This window comes from Balaenoptera musculus, chromosome 7, assembly GCF_009873245.2.
Source record: "Balaenoptera musculus isolate JJ_BM4_2016_0621 chromosome 7, mBalMus1.pri.v3, whole genome shotgun sequence".
NCBI classification, from domain to species: Eukaryota; Metazoa; Chordata; class Mammalia; order Artiodactyla; family Balaenopteridae; genus Balaenoptera; species Balaenoptera musculus.
Genome location: NC_045791.1, coordinates 103,990,500 through 104,012,456, shown reverse-complemented (window position 1 = coordinate 104,012,456; position 21,957 = coordinate 103,990,500). Strand labels below are relative to the sequence as shown.

The following is a 21,957-nucleotide window of genomic DNA, read 5'->3' as shown; positions in this document are numbered from 1 at the left end:
GTGTTAAGGATAGCCATTATAGTGCCAAGCTTTACACTTAACAACCAGGGTACCCAAAGAGTCTTGGGGAATGACTCTGGTTGATCCGTCATAGGTCATTTGCAGAGTATAAACCCTAGTTAACCTGTGGTCGGTGTTGTAGGATATGGGAACTTGTCACCTAGTGACGGCTTCCATAGGCTCTATGATATACAGTGGATAGAAGAGGCAGATGGTTATATATAGCATATTACAAACGGTTGTCTAATACAAGTAGTTTTCTTTTCATGCTAAGTTTTTATTTCAGTGTTATGCAAGTGCATAATTATAAATATTTGTTCAGTATAACAGTTGTGACATCCATAGGGAATTTCTTAGAGAAAACAAGACTACAAACACTTAATTGTACTTCCAACATCCAATGAAATGTCTTAATTTTGCAGAGTGCCATGGAGCTCTTTGGAGTTGTTATGTGCAGAAACTTTGAGAAATTTAAGGCAAGAAGATTTTGTAAAATGTGAATAGGCAAGATTTCAGGTGAACTTCGTGGGGGCAAGTGCAAGGTAATGAATTAGGGGAAAATCAGTCACAACAGTGCTGATGGGTAGGGAACTCTGGGTTAATTGCCATTTGGATGTTAAAAGTATTTACATAGTTGCTCTAGAAGTGTGCTTACTTTCCAACAGTGGGATTTTTTTTTTTAGTTATCTTTTTTGTTATTGATTCCTTTTTTTTTCCCTTGACCTGACAACCCCTTTATTTTGATTTGATTTTTTGTTTATAAAATACATTTGAATATTTATATTCATTTTTTTATATTCTATTTATTCTAATTCTCCATTGATTCTTTATAGTCTGCCTTTGTGCATCATTCTTTTTAAAAATTTTTATTGAAATATAGTTGATTTCTATTCATTGTGGTCAGAGAATGTGCTCAGTATGATTTCAGTTCAGTTGAATTTGTTGATTTACTTTATGAGGCCCAGAATATGAATAGTTTTTGTCAATATTCTGTGTGCTTGAAAAGAATATGTATTTGCAGTTGTCCATTAATTCTGTGGATAACAGTGTTATTCAAGTTATCTGTATCCTTATTTTTTGGTTGTCTTGTTGATATCAGAGAGAGAGGTGTTTTAAAATTCAGTCTGGATTAATGTATTTTAAAATTTTTGTTTTAAGGTTTTAAAAACTGATTAAGAATTGCTATCTTCCTGAATTGAACCTTTTATCATTATGAAGGTACCCTTTTTACCTCCAAATGATGTCTTTTTAAAAATTTATAAAGTCAAATTTTTTGATACTAATATAGCTACACCAGCTTTCTTTTGTCTAATGTTTGCATGATACTTTTCCGTCTTCTTCCTTTCTGTATCCTTGTGTTTAGATCTGTCTCTTGTAGTTGAAATGCTTTAAAAATCCAGTTTGATAATCTTAACTAGAGAGTGAGTTTTTACCATTTTTACCATTTTATTTTTTAATTTGTTGCTTTCATTTGAATTAATTATTTTTAATAGAGGTATGATTCTAGTTTTTGGTTATTTTAGAAACTAAAACAGTATATCTAACAAGGTCTGTAATTAGCTGGTACCTTTACTTCTTATGGAAAAGGCAAAGATTTAGAATAGTAACTCAGTTTACCAAGTGTCTCTTGACTTTAAAAATAGCTATTTTACTTTAATCAGTTTTTAAAACCTAACTGAATGGTATAATTTTATAGAGTTGATATTCATTTACATTTATCTGTGTTTGTCACCTTTATTTCTTCTTATATCTCAGTACTGTGTTTGGGATCGCTTTTATTTGATCGCTGGTGGGAAAACTCTTACCAGTTTTTATCCGACACAAACTTCATTCTTAAAAGATAATTTCATTTGGTGTAGAATTCTCGATTGACACCTGTGTTTAGTGTGCTGAAGAAACTCTAATTCCACTGTTTTCTGGCTTCTATTGTTGCTGTCAAGAGGTCCACTGACAGTCTGTCAAAACATAAACACCTCTCCCGCCTCTTAGGCTTTAAGATTTTCTCTATTTTTGCTACTTTGTGGTTTCACTAAGACATGACTAGATGTAAACGTCTTTTTTTTTATCTTGTTTAGGATCATTTGGGCCCCTTGAATTTATGGGTTGGTCTCTTTCACTAGTTCTAGAAAATTCCCAGCCATTAAATGTTTAAGTCTGCCTCTGCCTTGTTTTCACTCTTGTACTTCTGAAATTCTGATTAAACATATGTCTGATCTTCTCACTTTGTCCTCTGTATATCTTCTTCATTTTTAATCTTTCAGCCTTTCTGTGCTGCAGTCTGCATAATTTCTTCTACTGTGTCTTATGCTTTGCTAACTTTCTTCTTTGTCTAATATGCTGCCAGACCTGTTTATTAAGCTTTATTTTATTTTTCATATTAGAAGTTCTGTTTGGTTCCTTTTCAAATCTGTCACTTTAATATTGTTTCCTTCAGCTTTTTCAAGTTTGTCCTTTTTATCTTTAAACATAGGGAACATTTATCTGTCGGACAGTTCTAAGATCTGAAATCTGTGTGACGGTTTCTCTTTTTTTTTCCATATTCATGGTGCCTTGTTTACTTTTGTGCTGTTCACTGTCTTTAGTTTATTTGTAGAGTTTTCCTGAGGCCTGGAATAAAGGTGCCTTTATCCAGAGAAGATGTATTTTACTTCCGTCAAGTATTTAATCATTGAAGCATTCAGACCTTGCTACCCAAGGTGTAGTCTTCTGACTGGCAAGGGAGCTTGTTAGAAATGCAGTACCTCAGGTCTCATATCTGTATTTTAATAAGAATCTGTATTTTTAAACAAGATGCATAGGTGATTCTTACGCATACTAAATATTGAGCAGCACTGCACTGAGAGTCATAAGATTTGACATACCCTGGCTTGAAGTTTCTTAGGTCATCCAGATTATTCAAAATATGATTACAGATCTTGGCCAGACATGTACAGATTTTTAGATTTTAACTTCATGAATTGATAAAGACTAAAAAAAAGTTTGGAGTACAATTAAGTTCTTGAGTATTTTGGGTTTGGAGAGTGGAGTGGGAAGAGCTTCAAGCAAAAGTGATCAACATCATTTGTCATTAGGGAAATATAAGTCAGAACAACAATGAAATACCACTACATACCCATCAGAAGGGCTAAAATGTGAAAAACTGAGAACACCATGTTTTGGCACGGTTATGGAGCAACTGGAACTTTTATACTTACTGTTAGGATTGTAAAATAGTGTAGCTGATTTGGAAAAAGGTCTGGTGATTTCTTTAAAACTTAATCGTAATCTTCCTGATGATGTGATTCTTCTCTTGGTATTTACTCAAGACAAATAAAAGCACATGTCCATGGAAAGGCTTGTAGACGGATGCTTGTACCAGCTTTATTCATAATGGCCAAAACCTAGAAACCATCCAGTGTCCATCAGTAGAAGAATGGATAAGCAATGTGATGCAATCATACAGTGGAATACTACTCAGCAATAAGAATGTACACACTGAACCACATGAATGACTCACATATCATTGCTGAGTCAAACAAGTTTTATACGAAAGAGTACATGTACCATGGTTCCATTTATAAGAAATTGTAGAACAAGTAAAACTAATCTCTGAGAAAAATCAGAACAGTCGTTTTAGAGTTGGGAGGAGAAGTACAGGGATTGACTGGGAGGAGCACAAGGAAATTTTTCTTGGGTGCTGTTCTATATCTTGATAAGAATTTAGGTTACACAGGTGTATGCATTTGTCAAAACTCATTGAATTTTATACTTAAGATTTGTTCATTTCACTGTATGTAAACTTAACTGAAAACATGAAACAAAGTTTGAACACTAGTTAACAATACACACAAAGTGTAATGATGTCTGTAAGCTTACTTGGAAACGCATCAGAAAATATGTTGGCTCTTTGGCCAGGCAGACAGAGGGATGTATAGATGAGTAGATATGGATGCGTATATACATATGTGATGAAGGAAATGTAACACACTGTTACTGGTAAAAGCTAGGTGATGGAATATGGGTATTTATCGAACAGCTCTCAAGTTTTTTTCTGTTTTGAAATTTTTCATCATAAACTTAGGAAGGTGGTAAGAAGTAAAGGAATTAAGATGGAAGGTTCAGGAGGGGACTGAATTTGTACAATTAGCCTGTTTTAAAAATTTTGTTCAAATTTGTGCCCATTTTAAGAATGGTAACTGTGGTCTTATTGATTTGATTGTGATTTTTTACTTATTTATTTTTTAATTAATCACATTATCTAGCTGAAAACATTTTGTTTTAGGCTAGAAAATTTGAGAAACACTGGTCCTTATCTCTTAGTATGCCAGAGACCCTTTGTAGCTCATCTTTATTGCTCTCTGTATCCACTTATATATACACATAAGTGAAAGATCCAGGGCTCAGTGTGGGAGAAAAACTTTTGTTAATATACCTTAATTTATGGGTCCACCTGGGTATTTGACTTTGTTTTCAACGTAGTCCATGTTTACATTATGTCTTAGCAATACTGGGTGAAATGTTTAAGGCACACTTAGTCAATACTTAAGATTTAGCAGAAGGCCTGAAGCTTTAAGTGGAGATGTTTTGTCTTGCCAGAATGGAGTGGTATAATAGCTGTTTAGCACCATGGCAAAGAGTTAGGTGAAGTGTTGAATTGATTCTGCATCCTCTGAAGTTCACTGTTAAGTGGTTGTATCCCGTATTATTGGAAGACTGTGCCTGACTTCTTGTAATGTATGAGGAAGGAATTCTTCTTCTACACTCAGGAGCTCTGAAAACAGAACCAGTGGAAGATGTATAGGGTCATTGTGGCCACTTCTCAAGTGGGTGGGGGGTAGGGTTTTTCTTTTGTATCTTCACCTCTGAAAGGCATAATGTTTTCGTTGATAATCTCACACTGTGTTAGAGTTGGGAGACAAGGAATTTAAAGGATGAATTAATGAAATGTAGGTTGACACATTTAGGTCAAGGATGATTTGCTCTATATCCAGAAGCTTAATTTTTCTTGTTTCTAATAAAGGTGAAATCTCTATGGGCATATTTTTTTTTAAAAGCCAGTGGTGATGATTCTTTGAAAGCAAACAAAAGCAACAGTTTCTTCTTTCCAAAGATAATTACAGCGTATAATTGAGTGCTTATTCTTTTTATAAAAGACTTTTATTATGGGATATTTCAAACATACACAAAAATAGAATAGTATAAAGAACCTCAAGATACCCAAGACCCAGCTATGACACCATCAACTCACGGCCACTCTTTTTCACCCATACCTTTACCCCTACCCCAGTTATTTGGAAGCAAATTTTAGTTGTTATATGATCTGTAAATATTTCAGACTGCTTCTCTAAAACTTGAGAACTCTTTTTAAAGACATAAGCTAGTACCATGATCGTATAATAAAAAATAGACAGTTCCTTAACATTTGTAACTGTCGAGTCAGTGTTCATATTTTCCATACTTTTGTTTCTTTGATATCTCTTAAAACTGAATATGTAGGTTCTGTCTTCCTTTTTTCCACCTGTAACTTGCTTACTATATTTTCTAAGTGTTTCAGTTAATTTTCATAACTAATGAAATATACTTATCTTCCTTTTATAGTTGAGGAAACTAAGGCTTTGATAGGTTAAGACATTTCTCTAAGTTAACATGGTTTCTGGTGGAGCCAGATTTTGAACTGACTCAAGACCTAGGTACTCTTTACCACTTCTCTTTACTGTAGACATTTAGGTATATTTTTTCAGAACATTTTTTCCTATGCATATACAAACAAATAACAATTTTCCCCCCTTCTTCTCTATTATCCTTCAGGTCTCAGCTTAAGATACCTCTTCAGAGAGGTATTACCTGGTGAGTCAACCTCAAGTAGCTTTTTTCTTCCCCCTTCCTTATTCTCTATACTTCCTGTTTTTCTCCTATTCCATCTTTCATAGCACTTACCACAATGTGCAAAAAGCTTGATTATTTTGTGTCTTCCCAGTTGAGCATAAGCTTCATCAAGGCAAAGATTATGCCTGTTGATGCCTGTCAGATAGGCTCCTAAATATTTATTGAAGAAATTAACAGTGTTCTGCCTTTCCTATCAGTGTAGTATTTACAAATCTACCTCTGTTTTTAAGGACCTCTAAGCATGCCATAGAATTGCTACAGTGTGCTTAATTTAACCATTTCCCAACTAAGAACATTTGGATCTTCAGTTTTTTTCCTCTATGACGTACTGCAGCAAGCATCTTGATTACATACATTCTTGCAGACTTGTGCAACTGTTTCTTTAGGTTAGCTCCCTGGAAGTGGAATTGTGGATTCTAAGGACATTAGTGGCAGTTTTAAATTATGGGATATGGGGAGTCATGTAAAGTTTGCATAGGATTAGGTGATATGTAATGATAGAAAAAGTGTAACTGTGTCAGCTCTTAAACCTAGCTGATAATTAGAATAGTGTAAGGGGCTTTTGAATAATAGTTTGATTTTTCCTTACCCGCGTCCTGATAGGGTCCTGAAATCTGTATTAAAAACTTAATTTTGGGAATAACAACTTTTATATTTTTCCTGGCTATAGGTTTGTACATGTTTTGGCTCAGTATAGAGGCAGTCATTAGCACCTACTTATTTTTGGTAAAAATGCTACTATTTATAGAAATGTGAGGAACTGGTCATTAGAGTATGACATTCTAAATGTGTTTTGTTTTTTTTTTTAACTTTTGAAAAATATTTTGAGACTTTCTGAATTTAGACACAATCCCTATGACATACATGATCTTAAACAAAAATTTGGCACTGTACATTGTTCACCTTGCATTAAAGTAATGGTCTGTATCTTTTCTCCCCAACTTTGAGTTACATTTCATTGCTTTCTTTCTCTTGAGCCTTACCACAAACTTAGTCATATTTGTGGCTGAAAATTCTCCAGATTCTAACACTGTTAATGACAAGCTACATACCTGTTGTTTCCAAGAGTTTGTACCAATTTGTGATGATCACAATGTTGAAATAATTTTTGATGCAAGGCAGGCATTATTTCTAATACAAGCTATGTTAAAGAGATTAACCTCTGTGATTTCATTATTATGGTGGAGTACACAGCAGTGACAAGAACATGTATTGAAGAAAATATTCTGAAAGTATTGCCTTATGTGTGTCCCTATGCTCTAAAGGTCATTTACCAAACATAAATTGCTTTTGTCCATAGGGAGCACCTTGGTGTAATCTGCAGGATACCTTGTATTTTATTTTCAATAACAGTGATTCTTACCCAGCAGGCATCTCTCTGTTCCTTGGTGGAGAGAGGCATTTACAAATCATTCTCTCCTCCATCCCTCAATAGTTCTTCCCTTTTGATAATCACTGTGTCCGATAGTGGTGTTCCTAGGTCTTTACTTAAAAGTATTCCATTTAGGAAAAGTGAAAATAAATGTTAGGTTAGGGTCTTATAAAAATAGAGCTGAACCAGATTTTAGAGACTATCAGTTCCGTAACCTTTCCCGTTTGTCTGTTCATTCCTGGCTAGGTAGAGAGGAACATCTTTAAGAGGATGTACTAAAAATGCTAGTGTAAGCTGACCTTCAGCCCCCACTGACTGGCAAATTATGGTAGCCAACAGACTTGTACCTGTTAAAACTAGACCTGTGAGCAATCTTGGGCATATGGACTAAAAGTTGCTGACTAGTTTATAATCCCGGAGACTTTAAGAAGAAGAAAAAATAGTCTTCTAAATGTAATTAGTAGTCTGAAGGATTATATAAACTGTATGAGTTAAGATAGGATTTATATTAGGGATTTGAGTTGCTCTGTATCTTAGAAGTGGCTGGGCTGGGCTATATCTGTGATAAATTGATTGATGATTATATTACAGTGTTGTACAAAAGAAACTTTTGGTGCCAGGGATAGATATAAGATCTCTGGCTGATTCAGTATGTCATTCTCTATAGACTGTGTTTTAGGCAGTTAAGAACTCCATTTTCTTGGAAACAGGATTTGTATTACAAAATTACTTTTTTTTTTTTTGAAGATGAATGTGTGCCTGGGATATAGAAACCTGTGAAAATAATCTGAGTGTTTCTCCCGTTTTTAGTAATGAGATCACATACTTTTAAAAAATGAAAATGAGAAAAGAATGTTCTAAAAATGGCTAATATTTTGAGTTATTTTTTCTGGTTACTTTTACCTACTAAGTATCATCTTCTATAGAGTTAAAATTACAACATACATAATTGTTTAAAGAATTTATTGTATAGGGAAATAGCACATGACTCAAAATGTAAAAGGCCTTATAGGGTCCTATTCTAACAAGGTAGCTGATTTAAATAGTTTTTTTTTTAATGTATTCTCTATTGATAATATTTATGCCAATGATTATTACAAATATAGTAATATATATGTTGACATATCATATTCTGTGCCCAGTATTCTGTGCCTACTTTTTTACTTAACAAAACCTTGACAGTAGTTCCATTTTTAGTGTATACAGCATTTTCCTTCTAATTGTGGCAGAGATAAACAACTCTTTAAGATGTCTTCTTCCTGTTTTATAACTTACTTTTACAATTATGCAATAGTATTATTTTTTTCTTCTGTTTCTTTTATTAACCATGGCCTCCCTTTTAGTATCCTTCAAGTTGTTTCAGAACATCTTTCCACCATTTCGAATTGCTTCCTCTGCCTGGTAGTTAATTCTCAGTTTTGATTTTGGTTATTTTCTCCCTTTGATCAGAGCAGATCATTTTGGTGGAGAACCATTGCGGTACCTTTTGCTTGGTGGCTTAGTGATTGTTTGCCCAGCTGATCTTAATTTTGGAGTTACTCTTTCTCTTCCCTGCTTCTCTCCTCCAGTTTAGGCTGTTCTTTGTCTTGGTTAACCAGGGCGCTGTTCAATACAAACGCGCGCCTGCCTCCTTTTTTAGGTGCCTCACCTCCCTTGCCGTTCTGGCCTGGGAAGCTGGCCCCTAGGAGGGGGTACTTTTGATCTTTTGTTGCCCTTGCTCCACAGTTTTAGTTTTTTCAAAGAAAGGGTCATTGATAGGAACCTTTAAGATCATCTTCTTACCTTTTATTTTTTTTTTTATTTTTTAAACTCTGGTCTTTACCTCTTCCCTGTTTTTGGTACAGATTTTATTGTATCTGGCAAATTTTCTCCTATGAGTTAGGGTGTAGCCAGCTCTTCTCTAGTTTCATTATAAGTGGAGATTTCTTCTGAATTTTTAAAGCATTTATTCATTTTTCTTGATTTCAGGGAGGAAATCAAGAAAAAGAGCCATTATACCCTGCTATCTCCTATTTCTATTCTTGCAATAATATCTGGGTTAAATTTTAAAATCTTTTGAATCAAGTGTGCTTAGACTCAAGGAGTATTGGAGTCTCTATTATGTGTAATTAATGTATTAACCGAGACAGTTGTGAATCTTAATTTCTGCTGAACAAGAAAATGGACATTTCTAAGAGAGCTATAGCATGAATTGTCTGGCTTAATACTCAAAAAATAGTATTCTTTGTGAAAATGATGCCAAAATTAATCTCATTGACTCTTGCCAGATGACAGTAAGGTAGATTCTCAAGGCCTATTACAATCATAAAATGTGGATGCTGGCATCAGTTTGTGTGCCCAGTGTTGAATTTTGTTGTTCAGTGTTGGGTGATACTTGATCTTTCAAGTTTTTCAAGTGTTTGCTGCAAGCACTTTAGTTATTTGCACTTTGTAAATGAAGGCATAGTATAGAAATTATTCAGAGTTTGGACTCTGGAGGGTCAATTGTGTTCTATTTCCATCTCTGTAAATGGATTAGCTGTCAACAAATCAATAAACAGAAAGTGGTTAAATTCATGTTTAGAATGGCATAATGGAAAGTATACCTTTCACTGGCATTCTGGAGAGCTGGATTCGGCTGTTAGGTGTGTCCCTAAATAGATGTATGCTTTGCTGAAGTTCACTCTGGATGAGAATTTCCTCTTAACATAAACGAGAAAATTACATCAGGTGTGGGCTGCCACTTACGTTTATGGTTTCTACTCCCGGTAGGTTCTTCATGCCGCTTTGTAGTCCTCTTTGCCCATAGTCAGCTCCTTTCCCTGTTCTGTATTAGGTAACTCTTTGAAATCTCCTTTCTCCTTTACTGGTCTCATACCTTAAAATCACAGGTTCTGTTAAGCTAGGCATGCACATCCTTGCTGCCATTTGTCATCTCGTGCCTTTGAGATTGATGTGATGTGCTTTTCCTCTGATCGAAGGCTTATGCTCTTAATTCTTTCTTTTTCTCCTGTAAGATCTCGTTAGTAAACTATACCTTATTCCCAGCCTTTTTCTTTCAGTAATTTTCTTTACATATATAAATATGCCCAAGACTTATTTTTTTTAAAAAGGAAAAATAGGAAAATCACGAACACTCCTGCACACACAGGAGTAGAAACCATAAACATAAGTGACAGTTTTTGCTTTGTCAGTCCTGCTTCCCCTTACCTCGTTGGCTATTTTCTCTTCTCTGTCTTCTTTGTAGCCTAGCCTTTGCTCGCGAAAGTTAGTCTTTACTGTCTACCTAACTTAACCATACTCTCTCCTCCCCCACCATTTCTAGAAGCAGCTCACAGATTTCTCAATCTGATGGACATGTTTCAGTTTCGTGTGTCTGCCCTTTCTGTGACATTTGAACTCTGCCTATCCATTCTTTTATTCATTCGTGTCTGCAGTACTACCATCCTGATTTTTTCCCTCATACTTTTGTTGTATACCTTCATCGTTTATTCCCCGTACTTCTGATGAGTCCCTGATTCTCCTCAACTAGATTCTTTCTTTTCTGTTTTCCTTAGATTTTAGTCTTTCCCACAGTTCCACCCTGGGCTTGTTCTTCTCTTTATGCTGCATGCTTTTCCTAGAGAAAATGAAATCTCATTGATTATCTTGGTCTCATCTATCTCTTGCCTGCTGATAATTTCTCCCATCTGCATATTCAGTTACCTACTTAATTCTAGATCTTTATTTGCATCTGCATAGCGGAACTCTTTATCTACAAAGCCTACAAACTCATTTGACATGTTTAACACTGTATTTTTCTACCCTATGTGTACCATTTGGTAACGTTACTACCATCTGTTTTTTAAAATTTTCTAAAGTTAAAAGCATAACTTAGAACTATGGAGTAAACACATAGTAAAGATTTATTCAACTCACTAATTAATTAAGGGAACCTGTTAGGATAAGCTGGTTGCTATAACATTTGAGGAACTGGATATTTTTAGGCAATTTAATAAAGAACTTTAGATGGTAATGTCCTATTGAGCAGCAAACTGCAGTCTTTGGGATTACGTCTACTGGTATCGTTGTTTTTACTTCTTCTACATACAAATCTGCAAGATAACATGTAAATTCATTGTCTGAAACCCTAATTAATAGGAAATAGCAAATTAATGCTTCTGTCTTCTAGAAAAATTAAATAGTTCCTAGCTGAGCCTGTTAAATAGTGTTTCATATGGCATTGAAAGGGTATGCAGTCATCTTCTTTCTTTATATGTTTTAAATAACTTTTCTTAACCCTTGTCACCAGAGTAAGAAACTTGAGAGACATTTTAATGTCCCCATTCATATATATGCTGAAGTTTGATAAACACAATGCTAGACTTTTTTTTTTTCCCTCATGGTATAGATTTTATTGTCTAAATGTTTCCTGATTCCTATCTCTTCATTCACTTTCCATTGTTATCGGACCCTCATCCACCCTTAAGTCTGTTTGGTAGCTTAATAGTTGATCTGCTTATCTGTAGGTCTTAAACCCCAAGTGTTTAGCTTTAGGCCCTTCATGATACAGTTCAGACTTATTTCTTAGGTCCACGTTCTTCCCAGATTTTTTTTTTTTTTAATAAATTTATTTATTTATTTTTGGCTGCATTGGGTCTTCACAGGTGCGGGCTTTCTCTAGGTGCGGCGCGCGGGGGCTACTCTAAGTTGCGGTGCGCAGGCTTCTCATTGTGGTGGCTTCTCTTGTTGCGGAGCACGGGCTCAGTAGTTGTGGCTCGCGGGCTTTAGAGCGCAGGCTCAGTAGTTCTGGCGTGCGGGCTTAGTTGCTCCGTGTGGCTTAGTTGCTCCACGGCATGTGGGATCTTCCCGGACCAGGGCTCGAACTCGTGTCCCCTGCATTGGCAGGCGGATTCTTAACCACTGTGCCACCAGGGAAATCCTCTAACCTTTTAAACTGGACCTTTTCAACCTGCTGAGGGTGAAATTAAGTTACCCTTTTTTGTTGTTTTTATTTACAGTATTACCTTTGATATTACTTCTCATATCATTTAGCATGTTTTGTGATTATTACTCATTTAAGGATTGTTCAGTTAAACTGATTATCTCAAGGAAATATAAAAGGATTAGGACTTTCGAGATATCCCTCCTAGCTTGCAATGCCATGTTCTCTTAATGTTTTGACTTTTTAAAAAAGGGAAACGTAGAATTATTTTTTCTTCATTTGTTTAGTCATAATAGTATAGTCATAAAGAGCGTGGACTTTAGGTCAAACCTGTGTTTGAGTGCTGGCCTTGTAACATATTAGCTTTGCAGCCTTAGGGTTATTACAACCTACTGTGTGCCACAGTTTCTCTAAAGGAAGGTTATTTCTTGTCCTACCAATTTTGTAAGGTTGTGAAAATTAAATGGAAGAGGCACTCTGCCAGGGACATGGTAAGCACAAAATAAACATTACCCATAATCATTTTTATTTTAATATTCACTTTAAAACCTGTATTTTTGCCAGTAAATGTTCTTTCTAGTGTTACAAAAAATATAATTTGGAAAAACTATTTTTACATGTTGCACAATATTCCAACATGACATTGGAACAGTTTTCAATGCCCCTAAATTGAATTAAATGCTTGAGACCCCATTCTCAGATAACCTAGCTCTTTCCCCTGTACTCAGTGGCTCTTACTCTTATTTTTTCTCTTCAGAACTTTTCTGATTAACTGGAAGAAAGACAATACATTTCTCTCCGCTTCCCTAATGCAGACTAATGTTTAGCTTTCTAAACTAATGTTTTGTTCGTTAAAGGTTCATGAACCAGGTTGCACTGTTGTATAACAGATACAACTACCAAGAGTTTGACATTTGACTTGTAACTATACTATACATGCTAACTAGTGTTTTTTTGTTTTTGTTTTTTTAACCTCCTTCCTAAATCAAAGTGAAATATAAAGTGTCCTAAATGGTTTTATAGAATTTGGGGGGTTATTTTTTTCCTCTCTAATTCCTTTCTTATTCAAGATGTTGGACTTGATGTAGACTTGATGACCACCCCACCCCCCACTTCTCCCCCAGATTCACCAGTCATTTAATTGTGCTAATAGGCACTCATTAAGTGGCTGCTCTGTGTGTCAGGCACTGTTCCAAGAGCCTTATATATGTGGTCTGTAGTACCCAAACCCTAAATTAATAGTGTTATCTCTAGTTTAATTGAGAAAGAAACAGAGATGAAGGTGTAAGGTATTGTATGTCTCATTTTTATTAAGTAGCAGAGGCAGGATTCAGTCTAGTGTGGGGATATAGAGCAGTAAGCTCCTTGTGAGCAGGGATTGTTTTATTTGCCTCTGTATTTCAATCCCTTGCTCTTAGGGAAGCTTAAAGGATATTCATTCCCATTTTAAAGACAGTCGTGTTTGAAGGCCTTGCCATTTTTACTTAAGCAAGAATGACTTCTGTTATAAGCAAGGGTGACTTCCATTCCATTTCATTGTAGAATTGTTTAATACTGCCCCTGGTACATTTAACTTCCTGTCCTTTCTCCTAAGATGTAGTCATATCCTTCTTGATCTGGTGTATGCAGTTGTTTACATCTGCTATTGCTTGCAGCCTGCAGGTCTGGATGCTGTTACTTGTTGCATGCAGGCAACTTAATTTTGTAGCACTTCAGTTTCCTTGTTTGTAAAGTAGGACTAGTAAACAACATGGTTAATAAAGGCCCATTGGCACATTTAAATTTTGCTTATTAGAATAAACATGAATAAAGTGCTATGGAAATTGTGTTTATTACTGTTGCTATTAAACTCCAGTTTTACAGTCTGAAGCCAAACCAAGTCTCTTTGGAGGACCACATCTAAACAGAAGGCATAAGAAATTGGCGGGAGGGTGGCGGGGGGGACACAATGGATAAATAAGATTCCCTTTAAATGTCAATTCTGAAAACTTGCTACAGATACTGCGTTGGGATATTAGATTTTTAGAAAAATGTTATCTTTACTGTGAAAATAATGTAACTATCCTTCAGTTTTTAGAGTTGCCTATCAAATAATAGATAATAGAAATGTATTAGCTTGGTTTGGGGCTGTCGGTCTGCTCTTGGTCACTAAATTGGAGATATGTTCTCCAGTCTATCCGGCTTCCTTCATGTGAAAAAAATTTTGCACAAATGATAACCTTTGTTTTCATTTCATACTTTTGGCCGTTTGACTGGGAAGATCCTAAAGTTAATTTTTTTCCCTAGCCTTAACCTCTCTTCTCTGATTCTGAGTTGAGAAATTAAAGGAAAAATCAGTTTCCAGAATGTTTGCAGTTGAAGTTTCCTTGAAAGAATGTCCTCCTTATAAAACTTTGAAAATGAATTTTAAAATGTAGATTAATATGCATTTCTTTTTTTCCTGAAGAAATTCTGTTTGCCTGAAGAGGTAAATACATTTTCACATAAAATTCATATGCCATTTAACCTGATCAATGAGTAAGTTTGTTGATGCTTAGAGCTGTGAACAAAGTTATCGTGAGTTTGTTTTCAGGGCAAGTAGTTTTTTTTAATTCAGGTATAATTGACATCCACCATCATATTAGTTTCAGGTGCACAACATAATGATTTGATATTTGTATATATTGCAAAATGATCAGTAACACTAAATCTGGTTAACATCTGTCACCATACATGCAGAATTTTTTTTTTTTTAAGATCTGCTTTCGTAGCAACTTTCAAACATGCAGTACAGTAGTATTAACTTTTAATCTCCATGTTGTACATTACATCCCCATAGTAATAAGACTTATTTATTTTACAACTGGAAGTTTGTACCTTTTGACTCCCTTTACCCATTTAACCCACACCCTATCCCCTGCCTCTGGTAACTGTCAGTCTGTTCTGTGAGTTTGCTTTCAATCTTGAACATGTCGGTGTTTCTATGCTTTTTCTATTGAATTCAAAGTCATATATGCCATCTCTTTTATTTCAGTGCTTTAGGAATTAACGTCAACGGTTTCATGTGAAAAATGTCGGTGATTGTTTCCACTGAAAGGAAGGCATATATCCATGGTATATGGATATGAGTAGTATGGTACTCATGGTATATGGTAAGAGTAGTATATTTCAGGACTTGATAGTCAGGGTTATTAATAGACTGGACTTAAACCTTCTAGTTTCAACATTGTGAGATACCTATTAAGATGGAATCTTTGAGTTCATATTCATTTCAGTTTATCAAAACAATTTACAGCAATGCAGTTTTAGTATAACTCACTTGTATGTGTGTTTTAAAATTTAATTAATAAAACATGGTAGGTGTACTAGTTGGTGAAGACAGCATGGAATATTCACATAACAAGAAGGAAATCACTGCATGGTGATTTTTAGGCTCTTATCTGGAGTCAAAAGAGGAATTAAATTTTGTGAATTTGAGGTAATGGTGATCTCTGGAGGTGATAGGTCTTCTCCATATCAGGGTTCACAGGACTAGTTCCTCATCAGATGACTTTGAACTTTCTTCATTTGGAATTGTCTGTAATGTAAGGGCTTAAACTTGATCACCCCCAAGGGTCCCTTCTGTCTCTGGATTTGTTGATACCGGGCATGGGGTGGGGGAGATCCTATGTGTATTATATGTTACTCTTATATTTACTTTTGGGCAATTCAAACTCCAGAGTTTTACAGAGTCTGGCCACGTTCCTTAAAGATCAATTTATGCTTTAAAAGCAGGTAGCACTTTGATAAATAAGTGTCTTCTTACTTGCCACTTTTCCTCTCTTTAAATTCCAAGAATTATCCATGAACCACCTGGTGCTAGTTGACAAGCTCTGAAGGTGCTGGGAGCATTATTAAGGTTACTTTGCTAACTATAGGTCAAGTTAACCAGTGTGACTTATATTCATTTGAATCCCTTAACACCCTATGACATACAGTAGGCATTTAATAGCAGGAAGTGGGCAGGTGAGATCTCCTAACGCTGTTGGTTTTTTTAATAAATTTATTTATTTTATTTATTTTTGGCTGCTTTGGGTTTCTGTTGCTGTGAGTGGGCTTTCTCTAGTTGCGGTGAGCGGGGGCTGCTCTTCGTTGCGGTGTGCGGGCTTCTCATTGTGATGGCTTCTCTTTTTGTGGAGCACTGGCTCTAGGCGCGTGGGCTTCAGTAGTTGTGGCTCGCGGGCTCTAGGGCGCAGGCTCAGTAGTTGTGATGCACGGGCTTAGTTGCTTCACGGCATGTGGGATCTTCCCGGACCAGGGCTCAAACCCGTGTCCCCTGCATTGGCAGGAAGATTCTTTTTTTGTTTGTTTTGTTTTGTTTTTGTTTTTTTTTGGCCTCGAGACATATGGGATCTTAGCTCCCTGACCAGGGATCGAACCTGCGCCCCCTGCATTGGAAGGCAAAGGCTTAACCACTGGACCGCCAGGGAAGTCCCCTGGCAGGAGGATTCTTAACCACTGCACCACTAGGGAAGCCCAGATCTCCTAACCCTGTTTAATAATAGTATTCTTTGCTTTTTAAAGTGAAAGGAACAGTATCATGCTATTCTCTTGTGTCCATACTGTTTAGCGTCCAAGCAAGATGGCATTGAGATGGTGTTTGAGATAGTAAAACTTCTTGGATGGATTCTGAAATAGATTGGTCTTTTTATTTAGTTCTTGAATGGGATACAATTGTTCTTTAGATCAGTACAACCAGGAGAGCTCTTTCAAAATATATGTCCAATCTCTGCACCCACAGAATCAGAATCTGAGGGCAGGTCAGGCATTCATTTTTTGACAAACCTTCTCAGGTGATTGTGATGCTCACCCTTAATTAAGAACACTGTGTTTTCTGTGTAGCAAAATTCACTTTTGAAACGATATTGCTAGAAGTTTAAGACTCATGTTGACCGTGGTTTTTATGGCAAAGTTTCTGCCAGTATAATTTTATCACAAGTATTTTTTTATTCTGAATAAATGTTTATAGTAATAATAATAGTTGGTGTGTACTGAGCCCTTGCTATGTGATAAGCACTGTGTTAAGTGGTTTGTATGGATCTTCTCATTTAATGCTCACAGCTACTCTGTAGGATAAGTTCTTTATCCCCATTCGATAGACTGAAGCACAGAGGACTTTATGTACGAGGTCATACATTTTGTTGGTATTGGAGTTAGGATTTGAACTCAGTGAGAGGCCATTTAACTCCAGAGCCCAGCATTTGTAATCCAGTGACCTACCTTATTGTGTTCAAAGGATAAGTAACAAAAATGACTCCTTTAGTTTCAGACTTCAGACCCCCAGTCCTCTTTCTCAAAGTTAGTCAGTACCATCTGCAGAGGATACGTTTCAAGCTCCCCAGTGATGCCTGAAACCGTGGATAATACCAAATCCTGTATATACTATGTTTTTTCATATACTAATTGGTGGGGAGCATATATAGTGGATACATTGGGCAGAGGGCTGACTCACATCCTGAGCGGGACAGAGAGGGATGGCATGCGATTTCACCAGCTACTTGGAATGTTGTACAATTTAAAACTTACAAATGATTTATTCTGGGAATTTTCAATTTAATATTTTTGTACCATGGTTGATCAGGTAGGTAACTGAAACCATGGAAAGCGAAACTGGTGATAAGGCGCGTGGGGGGCGGGGTGTTAACAGAGTCTGTTGTATGAATTTATTGCCACCAATTTTTAATGAGCAAATAATATAAAAAGATACATATGCAAACCTTTTAAATATATATGTACACATAGATGGGAATTATACTGTTTTTCTCCAAGCATATCTTGGAGAGATCTTTCTTTCTTTCCATCAGTACATGTAAACTGAACCTTCCTCTTTCTCTTTTAATGTTTACATAGTATTTCCTCTTTTCTTTCTAAAATTGAGAGTAATTATATTAGTAATTTGAACTTTCTGACTGAAGTTTATTTGGTGTATTAATTGGTGATGTGGGCATGTGTGACAGAAAGAAACCGTCCTTTTCTACTGAACTGGGTCAACATGTAACTCAAAAGAAAACCCAGTTTCCTGTTACAGTGCATGGAATCTCTTAAAATCCAGTAATAGATTTAGTTATGGTTAATTTACATTCTTTTTGGCACAAGTTTCTGTAATGTCATATGATCGTTCCTTCTGTTCCCTCCCCAATCAATAGAAGTAATTAAAGAACTCTACCTGGAATTTGACTGGAGGCTTAAGAAAAATTGTGTCAGATTTGATTTATAAAAATCGTAATTCTGTGATAGTAATATTGACCTCTTTTGTCAGTTAAACTCATTTTCTTTGAGTGTCAGCATTTTTTCCTGTATAACGATTTCTTATAGAAAGATAAAAAGTTCAAATTAATTAATAACTGTGTTTTGAACTAAATTGTTAAGCTTATGAACTGTGTTCACAATTTCTTGTTGCTAACATCTCCATGAGGTAGATAATATACTGATTTTACAGAAGAGGTAAACAAAATCTAGAGATCAAGTTTCTTGTCCAAAGTCACAGCCAGCGCAGCTGATGTTGAAATCCAGGAGATCTAGGACCATTTCTCAGTTTACTGTACTTGAGCTGCTTTTTCCTTGTTTCTCCATTAAGATATTATAGTTTTACCATTTCCTTTGTATTCATTATTTCATTTGTTCACAGCACTGCTGTGAAGTAAGCATGGTATATGTTGCTTTTATTCTGTGCCTGAGGAATCTGAGGCTAGAGATTATGGTTTGTACAAAGGCAGACTCTTTTAGTACCCGTTCTATCACAGGACTTGAGCCAAGGTGTTCTGACTTTAGGTGCAATGCCCTTTACCATGTAGTACTAGATGTGGAAACAGAGATTTCTACTTGTGCTCTGTTTTTTTTGAATTGGGGATTTCTTGGGCGCTCCGTGAGAAATGTAAGTTAATTCTATGTGTGGGATTCTGGACCTCATGCCTTGAATTTGATATATTCCTGACACTTTATAACACATTAATCAGCCAGACTTCACAGTTTAATAAGACACTGCAGCATTGGTGAAGGCTGTACAATCAAATTGTTTACATAACATTTCCCCTTCATCTTTGGTGCCCCTCATTGGTTTTTGGTGTTGTACTATGTATAGTTGACATTTTATTTTTTCTCCTTTTTTTCCCCTTTTTAGTGAATGGTAGTGTCTAGAAAGGGTATGTCCCTTCAAGAGAGAGGTGCCAATGTCCAACCGGCCTAATAACAATCCAGGGGGGTCACTGCGACGTTCACAGAGGAACACTGCCGGGGCCCAACCACAAGACGACTCAATAGGAGGAAGGTATGTATTTAATGGTAATTAAATGGTAATTTAAATGGTAATTTCAACCATTTGTGATCCCTTCCTTTATGTATGTTGTGACTTGATTTATTTACCTTATTGAAAGGAAGCTTCTTTGTTTTAAGATCTTGAGTTTTGATAGCTAGCTTTTTGAGTTTTTTCCCCTGTCTTACTCTTTGACAACACAGGGACACTGACAGGCTGGCAAGGCCATCTGACTGTGTTAGCGCATCGACTCTCAGCGTGTGGTGTTGAGCTGATCTTTTTAGTTGGAGTTGTTGTATAGGAGGTAGTGTGAAGAATCAATACATTCTCTTGAATGCAAGATTTCCTGTCTGATTTAGCTAAGAACTGTCATTTTATGCATAAAATACTCAGAATTGCTTGAGCCTAATTTTCAGTCCATGGACTAATCATGGTTAGATTATAATAGATTATGGCTAAACTCTAATAAGATTACCTGATGCAACATTTTGAGATATTACCATGTATGTTGTCTACTGAATTATAAAAAAAATGGTAAATGTCAAATGTAAAGAAGAAATTGAAATACATCTTGTTCATGTCAGGCGATTTAATTGGTTAAACATTTGGACTTTGGACTAGGACAGCTTTGTGTGCAATTTCTGCCTCTGCCTTTAAATAGCTATGTGTCCTTTGTTATATCTTTCAGGAAACCTCAATTTTTTAGTCCACACAGTGGGGGTATCTGTTTCATAGGGTTACTAGTTAACTTCAGTATTGTAACATGTAACTCTGAGAACAGTGCTTAGTACAGAGTTCTGGTCTAGATTTTTTTGCTTTTTTACGTTTAGACTGTTCTTTGGGAGCAGCCACACTTAACTTTATTTATGCTATTGATTAGAAAAATGACTCCCCCATTATAAAAATGTTACATATTTTACAGAATTTGGAAAATACAGAAAAGTATGAAGAAAAACATCAGTTTCACAGTCCACTTGTAGTCACTGTTAACATCGGCCTATTCCTCCGTAGTTGCTCTTTTTTTTCTAAGGCATGTATGTGTGTATACATGTGCACGCATGTGCACCTAAGTTACACACACCTTTCGAACAATTACAGTTTTGTACATACTAATCCTCAGGTTATATTTAGACCCTTGCATATGATCGACAAACATTTTGCACTGTCACACAGTATATTACTTCTAAATCCAGTGATGTTTCAGCACCATTATCTTTTCTACACATCAGTGATAATGTTGTAAAATTATTTAAATGTTTTATTATATTATGTATTTAAATATATGAGTGGTAAACAAATGGACATGGTTAATACTAGTTATTAAAATGCATTGGCTTAAAAGTTGTAATCAGGATGGAACTCAATCAGATTTGTAGAATGGCAGATGTTTCCCTGAAGTTCATGTGCTTTAAGACTATCGATGATATGCTCAATTGTGAAGGAAAATAATAAAATTTCAAAGCGTGTTTGGAATGGAGAAACACGCCAAAGAATATATAAAGCAGGGTATAATTAGGGTTTTTATACCTTTAATCTCTCCTCCCTTTCAGTAATGTGGCCCCATTTCAGCTCTCATGATTTCAACTTTTACATGTCTTTAAAAAACATTTCCCCGCAAAAGTAGTACACAAAAGAGGGCCTATTCACCTTTTAAAACCTAGTATTATATGTGTCGTTTCCTGTTGTCTTTAAAAATTGTTTAAAAACAGGGCTTTTAAAGTCTTCATGTTCAATTGTGTGTGGTTAATACCATAATTTAGTAATAACTTTGAATATATAGATTTTCCCTATTTTTATGTGGATAAGTATAATTATGATCAGGGCATAGAAATTTAGAACTTTAGCCAAAAAGTCTTATCAGTTTGGCTAAGAATGCAAATTAGAAGATACTCGCACATCTGAATTTCATTTTGCCATTTTAGACAGCTTGATTCTTTTGTTTGTGATACAGTCTCAGAGCTCGAAGGGACCTTTTCATCAAACCCGAGACTTATTTTTGAAGCCCCAGTAGAGTGTGCTATGCTAACAATTACCTAACCTCTGAGAAACCTCTCCAGTCATTTTGGGGAGTGAGTGGATTGGGGTTAATTGGGAGAGAGCAATTACAACTGTATTTTTATTCTTTTAATCTAACTTTGTTGCTTAACTTTCCTATAAGTAAAATGCTGTTATTGTGGCTTTTGTTTCCAAAAAATAGTGGCTTTGGTCTTGTGAATGTATTCATAGTGATACAGTGATTCAAATAATGGTAATAAATAATCTACTACATGGTTAGTAGTAGGTAATGGTAATAAAGCACCTACTACAACAGCACTGGTGGAGTATTTTTAGTTAAGCAATTTTTTATACATATTCTTTCAATTTGAGACTCACAAACTCTGTGTGCTAAGTATGTAGCCCCTGTTTTCTAAATGTGGTAACTTGCTCAGCTTTACATGGCTGGTATGTAGAGTCAGGACTTGATTCCTGACCTCTTCACTTGCAAGTCGGTGATTCCTTTCATTGTGCCAAACTGTTTTTACTGCACAAACCACTTGATCCAAATGA

At 35.7% G+C, this 21,957-nt stretch overlaps 1 protein-coding gene across 26 annotated transcripts in view; it reads left to right on the top strand.

Annotated features, from left to right (window-relative positions):
• The window catches only part of TRIP12 (thyroid hormone receptor interactor 12), a 148,488-nt gene that overhangs the window by 21,096 nt on the left and 105,435 nt on the right, over positions 1 to 21,957 (top strand). For 25 of the 26 annotated variants that reach the window (XR_005020556.1, XM_036857290.1, XM_036857298.1 and 22 more), the window contains exon 2: positions 19,279 to 19,425. Coding sequence is in view for 25 of the 26 variants with exons in the window: in XM_036857290.1 (XP_036713185.1) it covers positions 19,328 to 19,425 (98 nt within the window). In the remaining variant the exon portion in view is untranslated. Of the gene's footprint in view, positions 1 to 5,787; positions 5,827 to 19,278; positions 19,426 to 21,957 lie in introns of all 26 variants that reach the window. The other variant, XM_036857289.1, reaches the window with a different exon arrangement.